The 23221-nt window shown below is 47.9% G+C and overlaps 1 protein-coding gene across 4 annotated transcripts in view; it reads left to right on the forward strand.

The window, feature by feature from the left end:
• The window catches only part of BMAL1 (basic helix-loop-helix ARNT like 1), a 74334-nt gene that overhangs the window by 43858 nt on the left and 7255 nt on the right, over nucleotides 1-23221 (forward strand). For 2 of the 4 annotated variants that reach the window (XM_007471417.1, XM_007471420.1), the window contains 12 exons: nucleotides 968-1006; nucleotides 1303-1344; nucleotides 2696-2853; nucleotides 4610-4689; nucleotides 9498-9590; nucleotides 10711-10828; nucleotides 13350-13499; nucleotides 16068-16314; nucleotides 17626-17732; nucleotides 19145-19295; nucleotides 20105-20193; nucleotides 21745-21853. In XM_007471417.1, coding sequence (XP_007471479.1) covers nucleotides 968-1006; nucleotides 1303-1344; nucleotides 2696-2853; nucleotides 4610-4689; nucleotides 9498-9590; nucleotides 10711-10828; nucleotides 13350-13499; nucleotides 16068-16314; nucleotides 17626-17732; nucleotides 19145-19295; nucleotides 20105-20193; nucleotides 21745-21853 — 1383 coding nt within the window. The remainder of the gene's footprint in view (nucleotides 1-967; nucleotides 1007-1302; nucleotides 1345-2695; nucleotides 2854-4609; nucleotides 4690-9497; nucleotides 9591-10710; nucleotides 10829-13349; nucleotides 13500-16067; nucleotides 16315-17625; nucleotides 17733-19144; nucleotides 19296-20104; nucleotides 20194-21744; nucleotides 21854-23221) is intronic. The other 2 variants (XM_007471419.1, XM_007471418.1) reach the window with 1 other exon arrangement.

Genomic DNA, 23221 nt, shown 5'->3' on the forward strand with positions numbered 1-23221 from the left:
CTGTAGATTTTCTTCTGAACTTCAGGACTAGCTAGAGAAAGTCTCTGCCTGTGAGGAAATCGAGGGCTCTTGGTTGGGAACCACTGTTCTAGAATGCCCGTGATGTGCCTCGGTGCTCCTGAGAAAGTTGTCTTTGCCCTTGAGATGACATTGTTTGGAAGGCCATAATCCCTCCTTTCTTACGGGAGAAAGGAGGAGGCCCAGATGGTGGCCAGTGCCCACTCCTGAGCGATTTAGGGGTCGGAGAAGGGTGTGAGCTGACCCAGGGGATTTAGAACTCCTTCGTCTGAGGATTTCAATCTGTTTTCTACTGAACCACAAGGTGACGTGAAAACTGGATTCTGGAGTCCATGCAAGGAAGGCAGATCCCTGCTGTGGCCCCAGGAATCTCTGTGGCCCCCCAGCCCCATGCCTCCCTCTGTCCCAGTTCCTCAGGGCTCGGGGTTTCCCGCCAGGCTGAGAACCAGAGCATTGGGTAGCAGTGCCTTTGAAGAGCTGGCCTGGGGCTCTGCTCAATACTTCTTCGTGGGTACTTTGATTTCCCCTCCTCACCTCACCCACCATCACCAAATATATAGTATATTTGATGCTTGATGTGTTTTGCAAATGAATGAACCCCATTTATCCAGAATGATGGGGGGAATGAGGTGTTACAGTTACTCGGATACTCTGGTTACCTAAGAGTTTCCATAAATGCTGTATGTATTCCCAATTTTCTCAATCAATACGGTAAAAATATGTTAACACGCGAACTCTATTGAGATGGTATATATAACTTTCGTTTGGCCTGGGTTTTATAGTAGGTTCAAGTTGATTTTGTTTGTTCTACTTTTATACATCAAGAGTCAATACTCTGACTATTTGAGCTTTCTAATTGCTTGGTTTCTGGATAAATGAGGGCCTTCTGTATTATGATAAGAAGCTATTTTGTATGTCTTAACAGTCACATTCTCTTTTGTTTTCTCAGAGAAAGCATGGACACAGACAAAGATGACCCTCATGGAAGGTACCATGAATCTAGTCATTTGAACCTCGGCATCCTTAGAGCCATTTTCTTTGCATGATTAAACATTCTATTACTTGGTGCAGGTTCCATCCATGTCCTTGATTAGGGATAAGCAAGGAGGCCTTGAGCCTGTGGGCTTGAACTTGTCTCCCTCCCCCCACCCCCAGTGTGGCCAACAACCAGAGCTCTTGTGTGTCATGTAGAGATGACAGGGATAAGGCAGGGAAGAAAACAGATGTGTAACTCTGCTGTCAATCTCCAGGACATTGTGTTTCTTCTTTTTTTTTTTTTTCCAGGTTAGAATACACAGAGCACCAAGGAAGGATCAAAAATGCAAGGTGAGCTTGGACCCTCATTCTGTCTATAAACTGTCCTGGTTTGGTTGCTTGGTGTGTAGCCAAGGAGGCTCTGCATATCTGGTCCTTGTCTGTCAGACGGTCTTCGACACTGTCACGTCCTTAGGGAAGGAGGAAGGGGATGGGGGGCCCGGGCTTGATGTGGCCTTCTGCCCCTCCCTCCATCCCTCCAGGCTGAGCTGCCTTCACTCTTTGCTGTCTAAGCACAGTTAACTTGAAGGGGACTTTGGAGGGAGCAGAAGATAAATCAAGGTTTTCTCCGTCTTCAGCGGGTTACTCCTTCCTGACTCAGGGCCCTTTCGGGGAGACCTGGCTCAGTGACTCGGTTCCCTGGGCCGTCCCAAGCCTCTGAAAGTGCCCTTATTGCTCTGCGAGGTGCAGTTGAAGGCTAGACCTGGGGGTGCCCTGCTCCCTCAAGGAGATTCTCTAACTCCGTCTTTCCTGCTTCCAACCATGCCTGCGACTCCTTTCCATGCAGATACTGAGCTCTCCTGCCAGTAGCCCCAGGGCCATTTGAGTCTGTATCGTGACACAGAACCAGGGGCTGCAGAATTTGACCTGACACTTCTGCCTTTTCCCTCATGGACCAGCTTTAGCGAGAGATCCCACGGTTCTGTTGCTATGGCAGTGGCAGCAAACTACGTTTCCACTGTTGACACACCTCTTGAGGGGGACAGTCACGAATGACAGGTGCAAACCAGTCAGGGAGGGAGTGTGTGCCCATGGAAGTGTCACGCTGACTCTGGCAGGCAGCAATTCCAGGGAGGAAGGCGTGTGACATTCCTCAGTGGAAACTCTTGGGGACAGATGTAGCAAGTGCTGCGTCTAGGTGGGGTCATGGCCGATCCAAGGACGGCGGCGTTAGTTACCTGGTGTCTCAATCAGTCGGTCTCCGACGGGCCACACAGCAGGCTCCCCACAAACCTCAGAGACAGCTCAGCGTGGCGCCCTCACAGATGTCTGTTCCGGATGCTTTGCCCTTTGAATTCTCCACCTCCCTTCTTTCCTTCACCCCCGTCTTAAAATCCAACCTTATCGGGGCTGAGAGGAAAAGAAATGAGGAGAAATTAACAGCTCAGTTTACTCTGAAAAGACAGTTTTTGTAATATTTCTCAATTCTAAGGATGAGGTGAGCATAAAAAAAACCTAATACTGACCTGGCAGTGAGCCCACTTTTTTGGGTGACTTTAGTAGGAAGGCCTAGTTTGAAACATTCTGCAGATTCTAAATTTGCCTTGACAGATGAATATTGAAAACAGCTACAATTTATTTTCATCGTTTCCTTGATGCTCTGTTGCATTTTACAGAAATCATTTTTCATATTGTTGTTCAGGGAAGCTCACAGCCAGATTGAAAAGAGGCGTCGGGATAAAATGAATAGTTTTATTGATGAACTGGCTTCTTTGGTACCAACATGCAACGCGATGTCCAGGAAATTAGATAAACTTACTGTGCTGAGGATGGCTGTTCAGCACATGAAAACATTACGAGGTGAGATCCCGGCTTTATTGTCCTTTATGCCCTTGCTCACAAATGTTACCACCCTTTCCTAGACTGTTCCCGAGTCCCCTTAGGGACAAATGTTTATTACTTGCAAATGTGTAGCCTTGAGTAATATGCCTGTCCTTTTCAGCAGTAGACCTGATGCCAAATGAAACGATTATTGAGCTTCTGTGGGTGTCAAGATGCAGTTTTGCCGTCCTACGTCTCCAGAGGGTGGAGGCTATGTCCTGTGCATGTGTATATGCACATGCATACCAGAGAGGACACCGCTGAAGTGCCAGCTTGTGCATATGTGGTGCCTGGGCCCCACCCATACAATGATATACATCAGAAATGTAGGTGCCCTTAGTGACACAGGAAAGTCAGTTTCAGTTTTGAAGAGGAAAATTCATCATGGTTCCTTTTGAAGAGTGAGTCACTGGTTGGTGGGACCTGCTGCGTTCTATCGTCAGGAATGAACACTGATGATATTTTCATCTTCCTGGAATTTTCCCAAACCAGATCAACTCTTTATGAGGGAAGCAGTGTTTTCCTTCTTTTCTGAGTGCGGGGAGGGTGAGAAGACAGAGGCAGAGACGTGGAAGTGACTTATCCACACCACAGGAGAAATCCGAACTGTATCAGGCATTTTAGTGAATGCGGTTCCTGGAATTTTCCACAGCTAGTCTTGGACTATTTGAGGAAATTGGAAAGTGGGCGCTCACTCAGATCTCTGACCTGTGTGGTAAAAGAATTACGTCTTTTATTTTTCTACAAAGCCACCGGAAGTAAGAAGTAGCTGGTTTGGGCTGACTTTTGATCATTATTCAAAAATATAAATGTTGTATCCTTTGCCCGGAGAATGGCATATTTTATAATTCATATTAGTGAAGATAGAGATTAAATCATTATAACTAATTTCTATTACGTTGGAAGGAAAAGAGTGGCAGAGCTCAAGTTACCCTAAAAAGCAGGGACGTGGGTCAGTAATATGTGCCTTGTTGGTTGATATGAAAGTCAGGACACGTTCTGTTTCCCTCCTTCCCGGTGGTACTTGGAATTGTTGTGGATCGTTTCATTTTACTTCTTCACTCTTGTACTAACCATTCTGCGGATTTCAAGTCATTTCCTGCTGGCATTTTTCTCTAAGTTATTCTCCTGAAAGATGCCAGATTGACAGCCTTTTAAACATAAGTCTTGTGCCTTCCAGTCCTGGGAGCTCGAGTTGCACTTACTGAAGAAATGCATTTCTCCGGGTTGCCAGGCTCCTTTAATTCAACCCTGATGAAGAGGAGCTCTCAGCAAATGCCTTCTACAGGGTGTTTACTCAGGGCCTGGCAGTCTGGATGATTTCCCAAGAACATTTAGAGTGGAGATTTGAGCAACCGCTAGACAACCCATTTAGTATAGATCTTGGGAGGAGGGAACCTCCCAGGAGTCTCTACCAGTTTGCTTCTAGAGCTGCCTTCTCTCTTAGAAGCAGATTTTTAACTTGTGTCAGCTCCTGATTTTCACTATAGTGACAAAAGCAAGCTTGCTAAGTCTCCTGTGGGCAGCAGTGTCTGCTTTTCGGTGGAATTCTCTTCGGCATTAGAGGCTCCTGTCCAAAGTCAGATCTAGCCCTGTCTCCATTAAGGAAAAAGAAGACAAAGTCTAGCTCCCAGGTGGTAAGGACTGGCTGCATCTGGAAGGTTTGAGGCAGTCGAATGGAATGAGACATCTGAAAATACAGTGTTCCAACGCTTTCTCTTTTTTCCCCTGTAAGGTGCCACCAATCCATACACAGAAGCAAACTACAAACCGACTTTTCTATCAGATGATGAATTGAAACACCTTATTCTCAGGGTATGTTGCAATTATGGGATTGTTTTACACAACATTTATTTTTACAAATTTCAGAGTTAAGTACCAGCGTGTGGGAATTTGATGTCTCAACACTGAACTTGCTTAGGCTCACTTCCTCTTTTGGGGTCTCCACCTTGTTCTTACTGTTTGAACAGGCTTCACATCTCTTCCCTGAGACCCTCCTCTTCTACCCTTGCTCAAGCAAAAACTGAAGGTCTACGCTACTGGGACTTTAAATCAGAAGAGCAGGATTTTGTTAAAATAGGAGGTAATGAAGACTCCCCTTCCTGAATAGGAAGGTTTTAGAAAGGGACTGAAACTGAGAGCAACTGAGAATTTCTCTCATCACTTAACCACTAGCACAAAAACAGCCACCTAAATCTTTATACCAAAATTCCATCAAAACAACAAGCTTCCAAAGACACCATGGCCTGAGGAGGAAAATAAGTGGAGGGGGCGATGCTTTCACCTGCGTGACTGCAGTGCTCACTTTCTCCTGCCAGGCTCTGCAGAGAGGCAGCTGAGGTGGCACTGCGGGAACCTGGCTTCTGTGCTGAGTCAGGTCTGCTCTGGGTAGAGCGAGATTCACTTGGAAATTGAAGGGAGGGACACCGAATTCAGAAACGTGTCCTCTTGCAAACTGAAGAGAGAAACAGAGAAGCCTAACTTAAGGCAAAGATACCCGCCCCATCTCGCCACAGCCAGGGCTGACCTCACTTCTCTGAGCAGAAGTTTGCAAAGCCCCGGCACAGAGGCTAGTCCAGCTGCAGTTTTGCGTCTTTGCTACCCATTTTCAGCTCACCCTGGCTTCAGGCCCTCTGTAAGCCTGGCCTGCCTGCTCGTTCCAGTAGTCTCTATCCATGCCCTCGTGACATGCTGTATTAACTGCAAGGAACAGAAGACGTGATGAATAAACAGGGCTTTGTTTCTCCAACATAGCCGTTCCTGGGGTAGGCTGTGAGGGGCTTGTGTAGAGGTTCAGTGAGGTCAGCAGGAACCAGGCTCTTTCTGTCCTCTCACACAACCCTGCTGAGCTAGCATGCAGCTTGTTGCCTCATTGGAGTGAGACGGCCTGTGCCAGCTCTCAGTAGCTGATAAGCCAGAAAAAGGGCAGGGGAGGCTCCAGGCCAGCCGTCTTTTGTACCAAGAAAGGATGCACCTTCCTGGAAGCACAATAGTGGACTTCAGCTTATCCAGAAGATGTCACCTGGTCCCCCATAGCTGCAAGGCATGTTGCAGAAAAGTATCGTAGACGCAGGCAGGAGAGAAGGGGGTCGGGAGCAGCGGTTGCCGCACACACTTTCCAGAACCGCATCCGTCTGCTAGATTTCCCTCCAGGAGTGGCTGCCACAACCCAGTATGGAACTCCAGCTGTGGCCTGGTTGGCCTGGGGTTGGATCGCCTGGTAGCCTCCCTTGCAGTAGAAGCCATCTTATTAGTGCCACATCCGGGGTAGCTGTAATAGCGGCCCTCCCCAGCTCTCTTGTACGTGAATTATTGTTAGGCCAGGTTTTTTCCATCATGCGTAGGTGCAGTTTTTTTGAACTTCTCTTTTATCGATCCAATAAATATCTTATCTATGGGATAGTCCCATGTTCCGGCTTATCATTAGCGATCCTTCACAGCTTCATGTGACTTGAAGCTTGGATAGGTCTGTCTTCTGTCTTCCATTTTCATTCATTAGCTAATTCAGCAAACACTTTAGTACTTACTGGTTATGCATGGCCCTGTCCTACAAACATCCAATCACTGATAAACAGCCTTCTCAGGAAGTTGGCGATGGTCATTTGGTTACCTCTCAAGGCATGCTTGGAAGACCCAACTCTGCCCTCACCTCTCCATCCTTTTCATAAAGATGTCCTTGTTCTCAGGGAGGACTTGCTGGAGTTAAGATGTAAACTATATCTGCAGCATCTCCAGAGAGACCACCAGGGCTGGCCTCATGGGCATGCAACCTGTGCAGTCACACAGGGCCTGGCACTTGGTTTAATGCTCTGCTGTTACCATCTTGAAAATTGTATTTGAGAACAAGGGTCCCTGCATTTTCATTTTGTACTGGGCCCTACAGATTATGTAGCTGGTCCTAATTGCCGTACTGATAATTTGGTACTTTTTAAATTTTTCTTTTATTTTTTTGACTGTGTTGGGTCTTCGTTGCTGGGTGCGGGCTTTCTCTAGTTGCGGCGAGCGGGGGCTACTCTTCGTTGTGGTGCACGGGCTTCTCATTGTGGTGGCTTCTCTTGTTGTGGAACGTGGGCTCTAGGCACGGGGGCTTCAGCAGTTGTGGTACGTGGGCTCAGCACCTGTGGCTCACGGGCTCTAGAGCGCAGGCTCGGTAGTTGTGGCGCATGGGCCTAGTTGCTCCGCGGCATGTGGGATCTTCCCAGACCAGGGCTCGAACGCGTGTCCCCTGCGTTGGCAGATTCTCGACCACTGCACCGTGAGGGAAGTCCAAATTTGGTGTTTTTAAAGAAAAAAGTATATATGTATGTATGTGTGTAAAACCAGCTCTTTTTGTGATAAGTGCTTAATAATTGTCTTGTTGCTGCTTTTCTGAATGATTTCCTGTTAGATGCCCACACTTATCAGGGTCTGGAATAAGGGTTTTAACGCTATCCAAGCTAAATACTTTATCTTGGGCTTGCCTTTTCTGCTCTTCTCTCTCAGACAGCGTCAGTGGTGATTTGTCTTCCCTGATGGAACTTTTCTCACATCTCTGGCCCATCTCAGTGGCTGTGAAGTGCTGTCTGATTCCTTGCCGCTTCCAGGTGCCCAGTTCTTGGGAATTTGCTTCAGCAGATGGCAGGGTCCACTCAGATGATGTTTGAACAGTTTGGCAGCAGGAACTGGACTTCCACTTTTCCTTACCAGTGCAAATCTGATTAATAGCATTCTTTACTAAGTGCTTTCAAAATATCTTTAACAACCGGCGTGTCAAGGAGCAGTGAACCTGATCAGTTTATAGTGTCTGAATCCTGTATGTCCCGAGTTTTGAAAACGTGGCGGCTGCTTGGGCTCCGTGTCATTCACTAAGTTAACACCGTCCTCCCTGAGGGCGAGCCTGCCCTGGTCTTCCTGGGCCCCGTGGTGCTCGTGTTCTCACCCCTCTGCCCTCTGGCTGTCCCCTCAGCCCCGGCTCCTTCACCTGCTGGTGTTTATCTGCCCGAGTAAAGTGGTGTCGGAATGTTTATGCCTCCCCTGCGCTGACCGTGTTCACCGGCCTCTGGAACCTCCTCTCCCTCCCCTGCATGTATTCAGATCCACTGCACTCGTGTCACCAGTTTGGGCCTGACTCTGCCCAGCATTTTTTCCAGGATGTCACGAGCACCTTCTTCCCAGGCATCTTTTGCGCCACATCGCTTCATTAATGAAAAGCCTCAAAATACTCACTTCTCTCGTTAAGATATAAGATTGTCAGCAAGGCAAGTGAGGAAGTTATTAATACTCTCTTTTTTGACAGAATGAGGCTTCCAGCAGATGGTGCTTGGGAAGTCGCTTCCCCCTCACCGTCATCCCTTGCCCCTGGGCCAGCTCAGAGACCTAACTTAGGAAAGGATCATCCCCAGCTTCCTTCTGGCAGGACAGCCTGCCAAGCCCTCTCACAGCAATAGTGAATCTGTTCCCCTTTTACTCACTTGTTCTATCCCAGCACAAGTGCATTATACCATTCTGTTACCTTCTGGCACGTGAATTCATTTCCTAGTTCTTTGAATTAAACTGCATCCCGAAGGCCCTTTTGTGGAAAAGGGTTCTCTAGATTCTTCCAAAGGACAGACTGCGGCCCAGCAAATAACGCAAGATAATGACGCACTGTGATTTAGACCGTGGTAGCTGAATATAGAGCGAGTACATGGTAGAGAACGGAGCACCCTCCCTGGCACCGGGAAGGCCCCAACAGGAGTTGAGTAGTTGCCCGCCTGGAAAGTCGTGGATAGGATTCAGTCACACATGCACAAAACATCCTAAGCTCTCAGGTACCGTAGCTTTGGTATTCACCTGCTTCAGTCTATCCAACAAATACTGTCCTGTCTCCACACCTATCTTTACTGGCCCTTTGGATTTTTACCTGTATTTAAAGTGAAGAAGAGGTGAAAAGAAAGTCAGGGGAAATTTTTGCTCTTCTTTTTCTGTATCATTTAGGATACAAACAGCCCAGCCCTGGGTCAAGCGATAATACTTGAGAGCAGAACTTCTCGAGCCTGTGTACATTAGAATCACTTTGGGGTGGGGGTAAGGGTGGGGTGGGGAGGGGGTAATAATCGTACCAGTGATCTAGCCCCATTCCAGACCATCAGCATAAAAAACCAAAAGCAAACCCCACTTCAAATGTTGAGAACCACTGTTCCCGAGAGCTCCCTGGAAATGGAGGTGTTCGAGTTGAGGACAGATGGAGGCTGCGATATTGGACCAGGGGGTTCTGATCCTAAAGTTTCCTTCCGCTCTCAGATTCTGTGATATTACAGCATTGTTATACTTAGAGCAACGAAATGGATTGCTCTGGACCTTCATGTAATCAAAGGAAAATTCTTAAGCTGAGTTCTGCTTTGAAACAGAACTTACTCTAATGGGACTTTGCCCTGTAATCATTAGATAATACATGTGTGTATATCTGCCTTGGAGAGAATCTTACTATTCTCAGAAGGCATTTGTTCTGAACATCCTGTTCTCAGGATACCTGTGAAACTGTCAATGACTGCAGTCCTGTGCTTTGGATACTTAGAATCTAACAATCCTTATTTGCTATCAGAGTGACTACAAATCATGTTTCCTAAAGTGTGATAAATTGATTATCCATTTCTCCTGATTAGGCAGCAGATGGATTTTTGTTTGTCGTAGGATGTGACCGAGGGAAGATCCTCTTTGTGTCAGAGTCTGTCTTCAAGATCCTCAACTACAGCCAGGTACTGCTCCTGCTGCTGGCGCTGGGCAGCCTCACAGCAGCCAAAAAGGTCACCCCCACTTCTCAGAATAATTATGGTGGACAAGTGACATGTGAAGTGCTTATCTATTCCCCCACCCCATCCTTCTTCCAGAAAATTCTTTACACAGAAATTTATATAAACTTAGAAAACTTCCTTTAATGTGCTTCCCCACTGGGAAGTTCGACCTTATCAGCATTGTAACTTTCTCACTGCTGCCCACAGTGTAGGGGTAGGGGGGCAAGGGGCTGTCTGACAAGGAAGACAGGTAGGCAGACAATACAATACCAGGGAATAAGAAAAATGGGAGTCCACCCATACTGTGTTTACAGTGATATGTCACTTATTAGCTCTATTGAACCTCAGCGTCCTCTAAAAAACGATTGTAATAATCCATACAGTCTATGACCGTTTGTAGGATCATATAAGATAACCATTTATAAGTGCTTCTAGAACAGAGCTTTTCACCTATTTTGTCCCTAGAGTTTTTACTCGTTTTTTTCATTCATTCACTCATTCACATGCTGGTATTTGCATGGAAACTTAGTAAAGCGGAAGAATTGCAGAATCAAAATAACATTTATATAAATTAGAATTAATGTAAATTTAATGTTTCCAAGGTGTTTTGCTCTTTTTAGTCATTAGAGCAAAGCTATGGAAGAAGTTATTTTTATCTCTGCTGACAATTAGGCTAGTGAGGCGAATAGTATGACACAACTTGTTTAAGAACAGAGGTTTAATGGAGCTAGAGTCAGAGCCCACGCCCTACATTCCTCCCTCTGAGGTCTTAGAAGGAAATCTGTAGGCCTCAGAAATAAATGAAAAGGAATACATACTGAAAGACTTTTGCCTTAGAGGAGCGTGAACTATTTATGTACGTGGTTGAGCCCTTTTTCCTTCGTGTCTTATCAAAACCACACTCCCAGTGCCTCATTCATTGTGTCTATATCTAGGCAAAGTGACTAGACGTGTGTACACGTTAACACATGAAATATTTGAAATCCTCGTGCTTAAAAATGCAGAGTAAAGGCCAAGCCCTTTGTTGGTTAATATATGTTCCACGTGCCGTTGACTTGTCCTTTTTGATGATACATTCCCACAGAATGATCTGATTGGTCAGAGTTTATTTGACTACCTGCATCCTAAAGATATCGCCAAAGTCAAGGAGCAGCTGTCCTCCTCTGACACTGCACCCCGGGAGCGGCTCATAGATGCAAAAAGTGAGTTTGGGATCCACCGCTGCTTCCTCAGCTGCCTGCCCAGACGGCCGAGCGCCGGGCTGAGCAGTGTGTGCGGACCTCAGCCTCTGGGTTCCTGCCTCTCTGCCCTTTATCTGGGTCCCAGGTGCTGTCTTTGGCTAAGTGGGATTGTTTATGTTACTTTGTGTTTGTTTCTCTTTTGTTTTACATAAAGAAGAAAAAAATTCAATGTCCAAGCTCGTGAGAGGAGAAACAGCTACTTTCATTTGATTCTTTCTGATTTTTAGTCATTTTTTTTCAGAATTTAGAAATTCCAAGTTGTATGTTCCTGAGTTAAAAGGGTTCACATCAGTTTGATTTGTTCCCCCTGAAAAAATCACCTCTGTTTGTCTGAGTTGCACTCATGCAGCCTCATAAGATGAAAATAAGAAAACTTCAAGTGTAAATATGACGCTTCTTTGACCAAAGTGGTTCTTCATTAGATGCCCTGCCCCGCCCTTCCGCCCGCCTCCCTGCTTCCTTCTTGCAGCAGCGGAGCCACCACTCGCGTTCTCCCCCAGCTTCCTGCTCCTGCACCCGCTCCCTGCTTCCTGTGTGAGGCCACAGAAGCTCTCTTCTCCTTCAGCCCCATGGGGGTGCTGTGCACTCCAGCAGTTAAGAGCACGGACTCAGGAGTCAAATGCAGGGCTCGCATCTTGGCTCCACCATTTACTAGCTGTGTGACCTTGAGCAAGTTACTTAACCTCTCTGTGCCTCAGCTTCCTTATCGGCAAAATGTTACCTATTTCATCAAGTTGTTGTGAGGATTTAATATGCTAATAACGGAGTACATAGTTTCCTGCACAGAGTAAGCACAACGTGGTATATTCACCTTGGCCCAGTGCCATCATAGCCTAACTAGTTTCTTGCTTCCAAGCTCTCCATTGTAATCTCTGGAAGGAAATAACCACCAGAGGAATCTCCCTTAAATCATCCTTTTCACTAAGGCACTCCTCTTCTTCCTGTAAGTACAATGCAGTCCCTGGTACCTGTTGCCCTTTATAGTATATGGTCCTGCAATTTTTTTAGTGACCTCAGAAGAGAAAGACGAATGCTGTTTGGTCCTTGCCTCTAAAGCTCTTACCATGTAGTCAGGGAGACAAAGAGACAGTGCCATTCACAATAGGTGCAGCCATAGATGTAGTACCAGGCATAGAGAACGATGATTAATTCTCACGTGGGCGTGGGTACAGGCATCACGGAGCAGGTGACAGCTCCAGGTGGGTTTGAAAAGATGAATTAATGTTTGCCAAATGATGAAGGGGGGAAAGGAGCAGAGGAAATGATTTGTGGATGGGTGCAGACGTGCGGTGCTGTGGGCTGCTGATGCCGCTGGAACAGAACATGCAGGGGAGGGAGAGGGCTGGACCACGAAGACCTTTTCATCTGTGGGGACACGGTGAAGGGCTGTGAACCAGGCGGGGCGGGCTCGGATTGGCATTCAGGGAGGATCACTGAGGCAGCAGTGCGGGAGGTAGGTGAGAGCAGGGAGAGCCAGGAGGAGCCCCCGGCAGTAGCCATTCCTGTGATGGCTGCTCCCGTGGTGGGCAGTGGGCTCTTGTTCCCCCCAGACGTGATCTGCAGCCCCGGCTTCTGCACCGACAAGTAGCCCATGTTTCTATCAGGATGTTTCTATCACAGTCGTGCTTTTTCTCCGGAGACTCTAATTCAGTTGGTCCGGAACCGTAATTCAGACCACAGATACGAGCCAATTTATATGTGAAATTTATATGATTTAAAATTTTCTGGTAGCTACGTTTAAAAAAGTGAAAATAAATACAGAATTATCTTTAATACTGTATTTAACACTAAATCCAAAATGAGGGCTTTTACATTTTTTTTGGTACTAAGTCTTTGAAATCCTATTTTTATTCACACGTACAGCACACCTCCAATTTCAAGTTCTCAATAGCTGCGTGTAGCTAGTGGCTACCACACTGGGAAGCACAGATCTAGAATGGGGTCCCAGAATCTGCAGGTTGATGAAGCATCCGGGGGTTCTGGCATCCAGCCAGGGTTGAGAACTTAAGGCAGTCCTGCTGCCTCCTTTCCATTCCAGTATCCAGGTCTTGCCCATCCTCCAAGTCCCAGCCCACCTGCTTCTGCCTCTGGGAAACACCGATTGTTTCTGCCATTTACTTGGCACTGATCACTCATATGTCACGTTGTGTTATCATTAGTCTTTTCCTGGTGAACTTCCATCTCGCCTTCTCAGCCGTCCACTCCTGCTGGACAGGAACCCTGTGTGTATTTCTTTATTTCCCTGGAGCACCTAGTCCATTCATCAGTCGCTGCATTCTTCGTGATCTGTAAGCATTCCGGGTTGACAGCGCCCCTGTCCATACAGCATCTGTTAAGGCCTAGACTGAGGAGAGGGGTTATTGTCACGTCATTGTTACGAAACAGCGAGGCAGGAAAGAAAAGACTTTCTTCAAGGGCACACTCCCCCTCCTGACAGACAACACTACCCTCAGTTTATCACATTTTGTGTATTGATTTGCAGCTGGACTTCCAGTTAAAACAGATATAACCCCTGGGCCATCTCGATTATGTTCTGGAGCACGGCGTTCTTTCTTCTGTAGGATGAAGTGTAACAGACCTTCCGTAAAGGTTGAAGACAAGGATTTCCCCTCCACCTGCTCAAAGAAAAAAGGTAACCACTTAACAGTTCTTTAAATCCTATCACAGGTGGAGCGCTCAGCAGGGAATGGGCTCAGACAGCGGGTCAGGGATTGCAGCCAGGACCTCACTAGCCCCCCTTCAATGGGGGCAGTTGGGGAGCGGGCGGGGGGAGCTGGAAGACCCTGAGGGCGTCACGATGACACAGGTTTGTGGGAAGGCTCCCTCTGTTTAAGTCCTGTTTGTTTTCCTGTGGTTGGGAAAGGATACTTTCTAAGTCACAGCCCCCTGCCTCCCCAGCACCCACAAGCCCACCAGAATTATTCTGAGTTCACCAGTGCCTGCAGGTGGCTAAGTGCAGTGGACACTTCTCATTTTTCTTCCATTGTGAAGTGTTTCTTCTTCCTGTCCTCTCCCACTCCGGGCTTTCTTCCGGGTTCCTTTTGTTGCTTCCTCCTCTTCTGTCCCCAGCCGTCTTCTCTTAAGAGTAGATATATACTCCTCCATAGGTAATGTCATCCGCCCCCTTAGCTTTCAATGACATTTATATGCCACTAACTTCCAAGTTCCTATGTCTAGCCTGCACTTGTCTTTTGAACTCCAGGTTTGTAAATTAACTGCTTATTTAATCTACCTGCTTGGACATCTCAAGGGCATCTCACATGTGATATATGTAGGAGTAACCACCTGAGCTTTCCCTCGAAGGTAGATGGCGCTACTGTCCATCTAGCTGTGCGTGCCCGAAGCCTGGGGGGCGCCCTCACCCCCTTTCCATCCCTCCTGATCTAGTCAGTTATAAAGTCTTGCTGCCATGAATTGCCCCTGCAGAAGTTATCCGAAGTATGTTTATCCACCTCCATGTTTACTGTTACTATCGCTAGATGGAGGCTACCCTGGATCTCACAGGCCTGGTGAAGCAGGCTCCTCACGCTTTCCAGCCCCTCATGTGGCCAGAGTGACCTTTCTAAAAGCAAATCTTGGGACTTCTCTGGCTGTCCAGTGGTTAAGACGCCACGCTTCCATTGCAGGGGGTGCAGGTTCGATCCCTGGTTGGGGAGCTAAGATCCCGCATGCCATGCGGCGTGGCCAAAAAATAGAAGAAAAAAAAAGAGCAAATCTTCGTATCAGCCCCCTGTTTCAAACCCTTCAGTGGTTCCCGTTGCTCTTGAAGAAAAGTTTAAAATCCTTCATGTGACTTTGCAAGCCCCCGCCCCTGACACTACTCGGTACGTTTGAGACTTGCTGACCTCCTTCCGATGCCTCCAAACCCTTTCTACCCAAAGTCTCCGTACGCTCTGTCACCTCTGAGGGGAATGCCCCTCTCTCGCCACCAGCTTCCCTCCCTGACTCACTTGAGCTCGTCCTTTAGAGTGGACCTCAATGTCTGTCACTCCCTCCCTCCCTCAGGCTGCCTTATGTCTGCTTGTAGCACCCTGCAGGGTTTCTTTCTAACACTTGCTTACAGTTGCAGTTATGTAGTTGTTTGCGCGATTATTTGTTTAAAATCTCTCTTCCCCATTAGACTGAATTCCACAAAGGCAGGTCTGATTTGTTTTCCACTGTTTCCCAGTAACTAGCACAGACCCGATGCTTGGTAAACTATTCTGTAAGGATGTGTTTACTGTTGGAATCCACAGGTGCTCCACACTTAATGTGTCCCAAATTGAAATCTTTTCTCCCTCTCCTCTAAAACTTATTCTGTATTCTCTGCCCTGAGTCAGTAAATTGTATAATACCACTAACCACTCAACCTGAAAAAGTGGTACCAGCTAACCACTCAACCTGAAAAAGTGGTACCAGCTAACCACTCAACCTGAAAAAGTGGTACCACTAACCACTCAACCTGAAAAAGAAGCTGGAGTCATCTTTATTTTCTTTTTTCATACCAAATATTTTGATACTCATACCAAATCCCAACAGTTCAAGCTCAGAAATTTCTCCTGTGTCCTGCCCTGCCTCATCTTCACGGCACTGCCATGAAGCATCTCGTGCATGTCTTCCGGTTCACCCAACAACACTCTGCTCCTAGAACATCCAAATCACGATGTGATTTTGCTGTTTCCCCACTTAAATACCTTCAGAAGCTTTCCATTTTCCTATCTGAAAAAGGTTAACACATTTGTGAGCAAATAATCCAAGGCTCCGACGATATGCTCCCAAGCTGCCCTTCCAACTCTACCCCCAACGCCTCCCTTTTCCCTTCAACCACACAGAGCTCTTTGCTGTTTCCTGTACAGGATACCTCTCTGTGCCTTTGTATGTTCTCAAACCTTTACAGATTCTGGTCCCTTTTACCCAGTGCTCATCCTTCTTGATCCACCTCCTTCATAGTTCTTCGGGGCGGCCGCCTTCTCCCCAGGGAGATTTAGCTACTGCTTCCTTGGTGCATGTGATGCCCTTTTGCTGTAACCAGCTCTACAAGGCGTAAATGACACTGGATGATACCTGTTCTTTCTGTCTTCTCTCTCACTAGATGCTAACTTCTGGACAGTAAGGCTTTGGTTTTCATATTTTGATTCCCTACCTACATCCCCCGACTAGGCTGCCTGTGCCCCCAGGCCCCAGAGCCACACTGACATTGACCATGGACTTTGCTTTCTAGCAGATCGAAAAAGCTTCTGCACAATCCACAGCACAGGCTATTTGAAAAGTTGGCCGCCCACAAAAATGGGGCTGGACGAAGACAACGAGCCAGACAACGAGGGGTGTAATCTCAGCTGCCTTGTCGCCATCGGACGACTGCACTCTCACATGGTTCCACAACCGGCAAACGGGGAAATCAGGGTGAAATCTATGGAATATGTTTCTCGACATGCAATAGATGGGAAGTTTGTTTTTGTAGACCAGAGGTAAGAGTCTGCACATTACCCTTGAACAATGATGGTAGAGGGTTTTCAACCCTGAGTAAAGCAGAGAAGACTGGGCCATCGGCTGTCTTTCTTAGGGATAGAGAGAAGGAAATGATGGGTGTATCTGCTGAAAACTGAGACCCAGTGGGTTATCATCATAAATGCAGAGATTTTCCTCCATGTCATTCTTTGACATGTAGAGACAATGAAGTGGGGTGGTTTGATGTCCATGGCTGAAAGAGAAATAGTAGGCATAGTATGCTATCTGAATCCATGGAAGGTTCCAGGACCATTAATTACTGTGATTGAAATTCTGGCATGTGGGACTCGGAAAAGATTATCTAGTCCTGAGCTGTCAGTACAGTCAGTCATCTGCTATAGTAACCCCATACGGCAATTTAATTTTAATTTAATCAATTTAAATCAAATTAAAAATTCAATTCCTCAGGCTCACTAGCTACATTTCAGGTACTTAGCAGACACATGTGTCTAATGGTATCCATGCAGAACATTTCTGTTTTTTTAAATTAGTTTTTATTGGAGTATAGTTGACTTACAATGTTGTGTTAGTTTCTGCAGTATAGCAAAGTGAATCAGTTATACATATAAACATATCCACTCTTTTTTAGATTCTATTCCCACACAGGTAGAACATTTCTGTCTTCTCAGAAAGTTCTGCTGGACAACACTGATCTAGTCCAGGCTCGTTTTTTATGGTGGTTGAACTGGGGCTCAGCCTGAAGCCTGGCCTTCTCCAGAATTCACAACCCATCGGCAGGAGACCTGGGCTAAGAACCCAGATGGCCCCAAATTTCCACTGTTCTCTGCTGCCTCCTCAAGAGTATTCACAGGGTAGTAATTTTTCTGGCTATTAGATATAGTCACTAAATACTGGAAAAGGAGGTGGCCACCTCTCAAGGTCCTTGTGGGCCCCGCTGCTGGAGCTTCTGGTGTTTGGTCATCCTGGTAAAAAGCAGCCGGTAAATTGGAGAAGCTTTGCCCTGGAGTTGAGAGTTCTACCACATTTTTATCTAATACAGTTACTACTTTTAAACCTCCTTAAATTTGGTATCTTGTGCTAACAGCCCCTTTGAAAGGATTCTTTGCTTTCTTTCCCTCTGTTTTTATAGCCCTGATTAAAGTCAGTTTCATGAGAAGAAAACCAAAAAGCAAAACCCATGTAATAAGCCCTCTGAACCCACCCGGCTTTGACCTTGTTTTCACTGGCTGTAGCGGGATTCAGCCGGTGCAGAGATGCTGTTAATCGTCTGAATGGCTTTTTCTTTTTTTTAAAAAAAAATTCCCTTTTAGGGCAACAGCTATTTTGGCATATTTACCACAAGAACTTCTAGGCACCTCATGTTATGAATATTTTCACCAAGATGACATAGGACATCTCGCAGAATGTCATAGGCAAGGTAAGCTGGGTTGTACAACAGGTCTTAAGTTTAAAGTGCCCCCCCCCCACCCCGCTTCTAGACTAGTCCACGTAACCTCGCAGAGAAATCTGCCTCTGTGACGTGGGAGTCAACCAGCCCAGGGGTCTTCAGGCCAAGACATCTGTGAGGAGAGGAGGCTACTGCGTCGCCCGGCCCCATCTAGCCCCTTACGGATAACCCCCCACCCCACTGCCTAGCAGATTTCTATACTTGGGCCAGGGCAGTTTCCGGAAGGCATCTCTTGTTCAGAGGATTTATCTGGACCCTATAAAGGTTTCGTATGGCCCAAACGGATCTAATTCTTTTCCGCAAAACCCTGCATCGCCTCCTACATTTCCCTCTTGATTAGTGGCATGGCCAAATATGTAGCCTCCTGAGATGGAAACCAACATCGACTCCCTCCTTTCCTTTTTCCTCCATCAGAACTGTTCATTCACCTCAGACATGCATTTCCAAAGAGGCCCCTTTCTGCCACCTCCACTGCCAAGACCCTGGTTCAGCCCTTGTACCCACCTGATAATTGTGATGGACTCCTAACAGGCCTCCCCACTCGCTTCTGTCCCCAGTCCATCTTCCGTCACTATCCCATTTACGCTCTGTTAGATCGAGCCTGATAATGTCACATCCGTGCTTAAAACCTCCTGCCTTTAGACTCAAGCCCAATCACCCTTGACAGGCGTTCAAAAGACCCTCCACCTTCTGGCCCTGACCCACCTCCCCAGCTTCACCCCTGCCCCCATCTCCGCCTGCAGAGGCCTGTGCTCCAGCCACACTGACCATCTCTCCATTCCCTGCCCTACCAGGCCCTGCTACTCCTCGGGCAGTGCTGGGTCCTTCCCTCTCTCCCCTTGGCAGACTTGTATTCATCCCTCAAGACTCTGATCTCCTCTGCCTCTCCTGAGGGCAGGAGTCACATCCTGTCTCCTCTTTTACCTCCAGTGCCTGGCACATGAAAGATGCTCATTACATGTTTGTTACATGAAAGAATGAGGTTTCCGTAGGTGAGTGACCTCTCTGAATCCAAATGTCTTAAAAATGCTGTACTGCCTTCAGGCTTTGTGATGGGGAAATAACATGGGCCCTTTGGACAGTGCCTTCTCGTTGTGTGGTGTTTACTTCATAGCTGATTCCAGTTAGATGTCTAGAATGCAGTCAGTTATTCCCAGAGCCTTCATTTCATACACTCTGAAGAACAGTGACAGGTTCACAACCAAATTGGAAGGCTCAGAGACAGACCCTCAGAAACTTTCAACCTATTCTCTGAAGTGCCAGCTCCTGTGGCTTATTAAAGAGGGATGATGGCCTTGGAGCCTGAGCGCACTTAGGATTTGGTTAGCTTAATGCATTTGTCTGAGGAAACAATAATGTTCATGGTCTCTTTGTATTTTCAGTTTTACAGACAAGAGAAAAGATTACAACTAATTGCTATAAGTTTAAGATCAAAGATGGTTCTTTCATCACACTACGGAGTCGGTGGTTCAGTTTCATGAACCCTTGGACCAAGGAAGTAGAATACATTGTCTCCACCAACACCGTTGTTTTGTAAGTGGTTTTTGTATATCAGAAGCTCCCTTGCTTCACAGGGAAATGCCTTGGGCCCCTTACCTGGGAAAGGGGGTACAGGTGACAGCCAGTATTGCATCCTTTACTGCCGTCTTGCTGATATCCTGTGAAGCCTCGGGACTGGCGGAAGCCAGAAGGTGGTTAACGAGGGATGAGCTTCAGTACTCATACCTCTGAGGCCCCGGCTGGTGGAACTGCTGCCGGAGACAGCAGCGTTTCCTACCCGGTAAAGCAGTCAGCCTTTGCGTTCCGCAGGCCTGGCATCCACTGGTATCACTATGGAGGGAAGGCTTGGTAATCCTTGAGAGGCTCACCAGTCCATAGTGGCTTTGGCTGAGGAGGGGCGAGGATCTGCGCCCACCAGGCTGGCGGCCTGAGCCCCGGCAGCTGGAATGCCCCCTCAAAGGCTGCCACCTGCTGGGTGAGCAGAGAAGGGAAGGCCCTCCTCTATGGCCTGCTCCCCACATCTCCTTCCCCATGAGGTCCAAACCCCCCACCTGTAGGCGGAGCCGATCGAGGGGCTGGGGCCGGCAGTGGGCTGCTTCAGTCGCCACCTTCGCTGGACTGCGCCCCACCTGCACCGGGCAGGCCAGGCAGGCAGGGAGGCCAGAGGCCGGGGTGCTGTCCATCGTGTCCTCAGACAGTGAGGAGACCTGTGAGCCGCTCAGACACTTCATTTCGTGGCCTGTCCAGGTCCAGAGTGGACACCGTACACCTTGGCCAAGGTGAAAGGTGCACAGCTCTGAGCAGGCCTGACTCACGTTTCCTTGTTGCTGGGATGTTCACAGAGCCAATGTCCTGGAAGGCGGGGACCCAAGCTTCCCTCAGCCCACAGCATCCCCCCGCAGCATGGACAGCACGCTGCCCTCTGGAGAAGGTAACTATGTGCCGCCGGGACGTCCGGGCTTGCCCCTGAGAAGCTGCTCGTGGCCCCCATCCCCGAGCCCCCGGTGTTTGGGGTCCCCGGCCACCATCTTCTGTGGAACAAGGGAGGCCTCGCGGGGATGATCACTAAGGACGCTGTCATCTTACTTTCTCTGTTGAGCCTGGAATGCCGGGAACCTGTTTGTACATTTGCTGAGGCTGCCTGGGCCCTGGAGGCCTTGACAGGGCAGCTCCTGCTGCCTGTGCTCCCCTCCCGCTGGCTTCCCAGTGGCTGCGGTGTGACGTGCTCTCGGGGATGGCCGCCGGGATCCCGTGGTGGGAGGAGGGTGTCTGTCAGCACCGGGGTGTGCTGTACCCGGCGGGGCCCTCCCCGGCTTGGCCTTGGCCGCTCCTCTCCGCACCTGACTCCTGCTTCCTCAGGCCTCTGCTTGCATGGCTTCAGCCCCTGCCTCTGCATCGATGAATCCTACATCCGGTTTCACTCCTGAGCTCCAGATCTGCCTTCCCAGCGGCCTCCTGGGCGAAGCCACCTGGAGTCCCACAGGCACCTATAACTCAGCACATCCAGATCGGTTCTCTGCACACACCCTCACCCACAGTCTGGTCGGTTAAGCCAGAAACCGTGACTCCTACCTTTCCCATTATATCAAAACACACACTCCTGTCCCTTCTCTTTAAAGCTCCCTAACCCCACTGTTGCTACCTCACCCTCCCTGTCTGTTGCTTGGCTTCCTGCAGATAACTGCCCAACTGTAGTCTCCCTGCCCTCCTCTGTGCCCGCGTCCTCCACTGCGGTTCATTCTCCACACGGTGAACTTGTGTGTTTCTGTGTCAAGCACTTCGGTGCTCCTTGTCCCCTGTGGATACTGTTCAAATCTGTTAGTGTGGCATCCAAGGCCCTTCATGGTCTGACTGGTACCTGCCTCTCAGTTTCATCGGTCACTCCTCCATCCTCATTTGTAATGAGTTTCTTGGCGTAGTCTCCCAAGTTGTGTCCTGCCTCAGTGCTCTTGCGTACACTGGTTGCCGTGCCTGGAATGCTTTCCCCTCCTTACCTCTCTGCCAACCTACTTTATGCTCCTCTCTCAAGACTGAGCTCAGAGGTAATTTCTTCCAGGAGGTTGCACCTGGCCCTGCATGAGTTGGGTGCTTCTTGCTGACCTGTAAAACTTATCGCAGTTTGTTCCAGCCATTGTTTATCTTGTGTGTCTCCCTATTAGACTGTGAGCTCCTTGAGGGCAGGGATGCCGACTTATTTCTGTGACTCTGGCGTGCAGCCCAGTGGCTTTCGGCCAGCCGTATGTTGAGTGCATGAGGAATTAGAAGCTTTAATATCAACATCTCTGATCCTGGAAGGAAACTTGAGCTTTTCCCTGCTGGAATGCCTTTTCCTGACAAGCTGTGGCTCTCATGTCCCTCAGGGCACAACCCTAAGCTTGAACTTCAAGTGGATCATGGGATGAAGTGGATTTAATTTAACACATAATAGCATTTCTCCCTCGGCTTTCTTCCCCTTTCCCACTCTCAGATTCCTCTGTTGTAGGTGGCCCAAAGAGGACCCACCCCACTGTTCCAGGGATTCCAGGGGGAACCAGGGCTGGGGCAGGAAAAATAGGTCGAATGATTGCTGAGGAAATCATGGAAATCCACAGGCAAGTAACACCTAGTTGTCCCCTTAAACCAGTGTTCTCAACCCCAGGGCACTTTGCCCCCCAAATGATGTTTTGTTGATGTCTGGAGACATTTTTGGTTGTCACAACTGAGTGGGAGGTTGTTGCTAAACATCCAGTGGATAGAGACCAGGGATGCTGCTTGCTAAACATTCTACAGTCACAGGACAGCCCTCCCAAGCGCTGACCCCTAAGGAAGAATTATTCAGTCCAAAATGTCAGTAGTGTCAAGACTGAGAAATCCTGCCTTTAAATAAGGAAGCTAAACCCAAACAGGCCAGAGCTAAATGGAACTCTGGGAGGCTCAACTTTCTTATTACTTTGTATATGACCCAAGGAGCTTCCCAGTGGGTAGATGAACACTAACGTTACAGGACTGCAGGAGCAGAGCCGTGAACCGCCTTGATCTGGGCCTTAACAAAACATTAGCTTCTTCCAGTCAAAAAGCTGCCTAGGGTTGGTAATAGAGACCAAGCAAATCAGCTAGTAATAGAAGCTCCCTTGGGCGGAACTCCTTTTCCATATGAAAGAGAAGCTCTGAAGCACTTTATCTGGGTTGAGTCCTAGGCCTCTGCTTAGGAGATTCATTTAACTTATTGGACTCTGTTGACTTAAGCCATAAAAGGGAGGCAATATCTCCCCGAAATTGCCCTAGGATTGTGAGAGAACTCGGGAAAGTTCCTCGAACTGACATGTAGCCAGTGTTCAAAAACTGTTAATTTAGTCTTTAAGAACAGTCATTGAGAGGGAAGCAGTAATTATAAGTCCATTTGAATTTGGGCAATGGAGAGGGTGGTAACCAGGTCCTTAGGCATACAAACTTAATGGAACATAATCATAGGATCCCTGCTGCCACTGGATTGATTCTCTCAGGAGAATTGGAGGCCGGCCTTGTTTTCTAATTGGCCACAGTGGGGCTCTTATCCCAGTGGGATAACAGAACAGCACAGTTCTGTTCCAGCCCTTCAGGGATGACGGATGTGGCTGTTTGAAGCTACTCCAGGAAGGGAGGTGTGGGTGCAGTGTGCACTGATAATCTGGTGCTGATCAGCCCCGGCATACCTTGTGCTTTGCTCGAGACCATCCAAGGACAGTATAAAACAGTCCTTGAACGCAAAGGTCTTACAATCTTTGCGACGCCTATTTTCTTTATGATAAAAGAAAAAAAGGAGAGTGCATGGGCTGAAGCAAGCAAGGGAGGACGGCTTGAACTTGGCCTTAGCTGGGTTTTATGATGAATGTGGGTGTTCCTTCTAGAAAAGACAGGCACACGCTGGAATGGCCATGTGAGTGGTGTATTCAGGACACAAAAAGCAGGCCATCTACCTCGGCAGCCTCTTTGTAGAAAGG

The sequence above is a fragment of the Lipotes vexillifer genome, unplaced genomic scaffold (assembly GCF_000442215.2).
Source record: "Lipotes vexillifer unplaced genomic scaffold, Lipotes_vexillifer_v1.1 scaffold6, whole genome shotgun sequence".
Taxonomy (NCBI): Eukaryota; Metazoa; Chordata; class Mammalia; order Artiodactyla; family Lipotidae; genus Lipotes; species Lipotes vexillifer.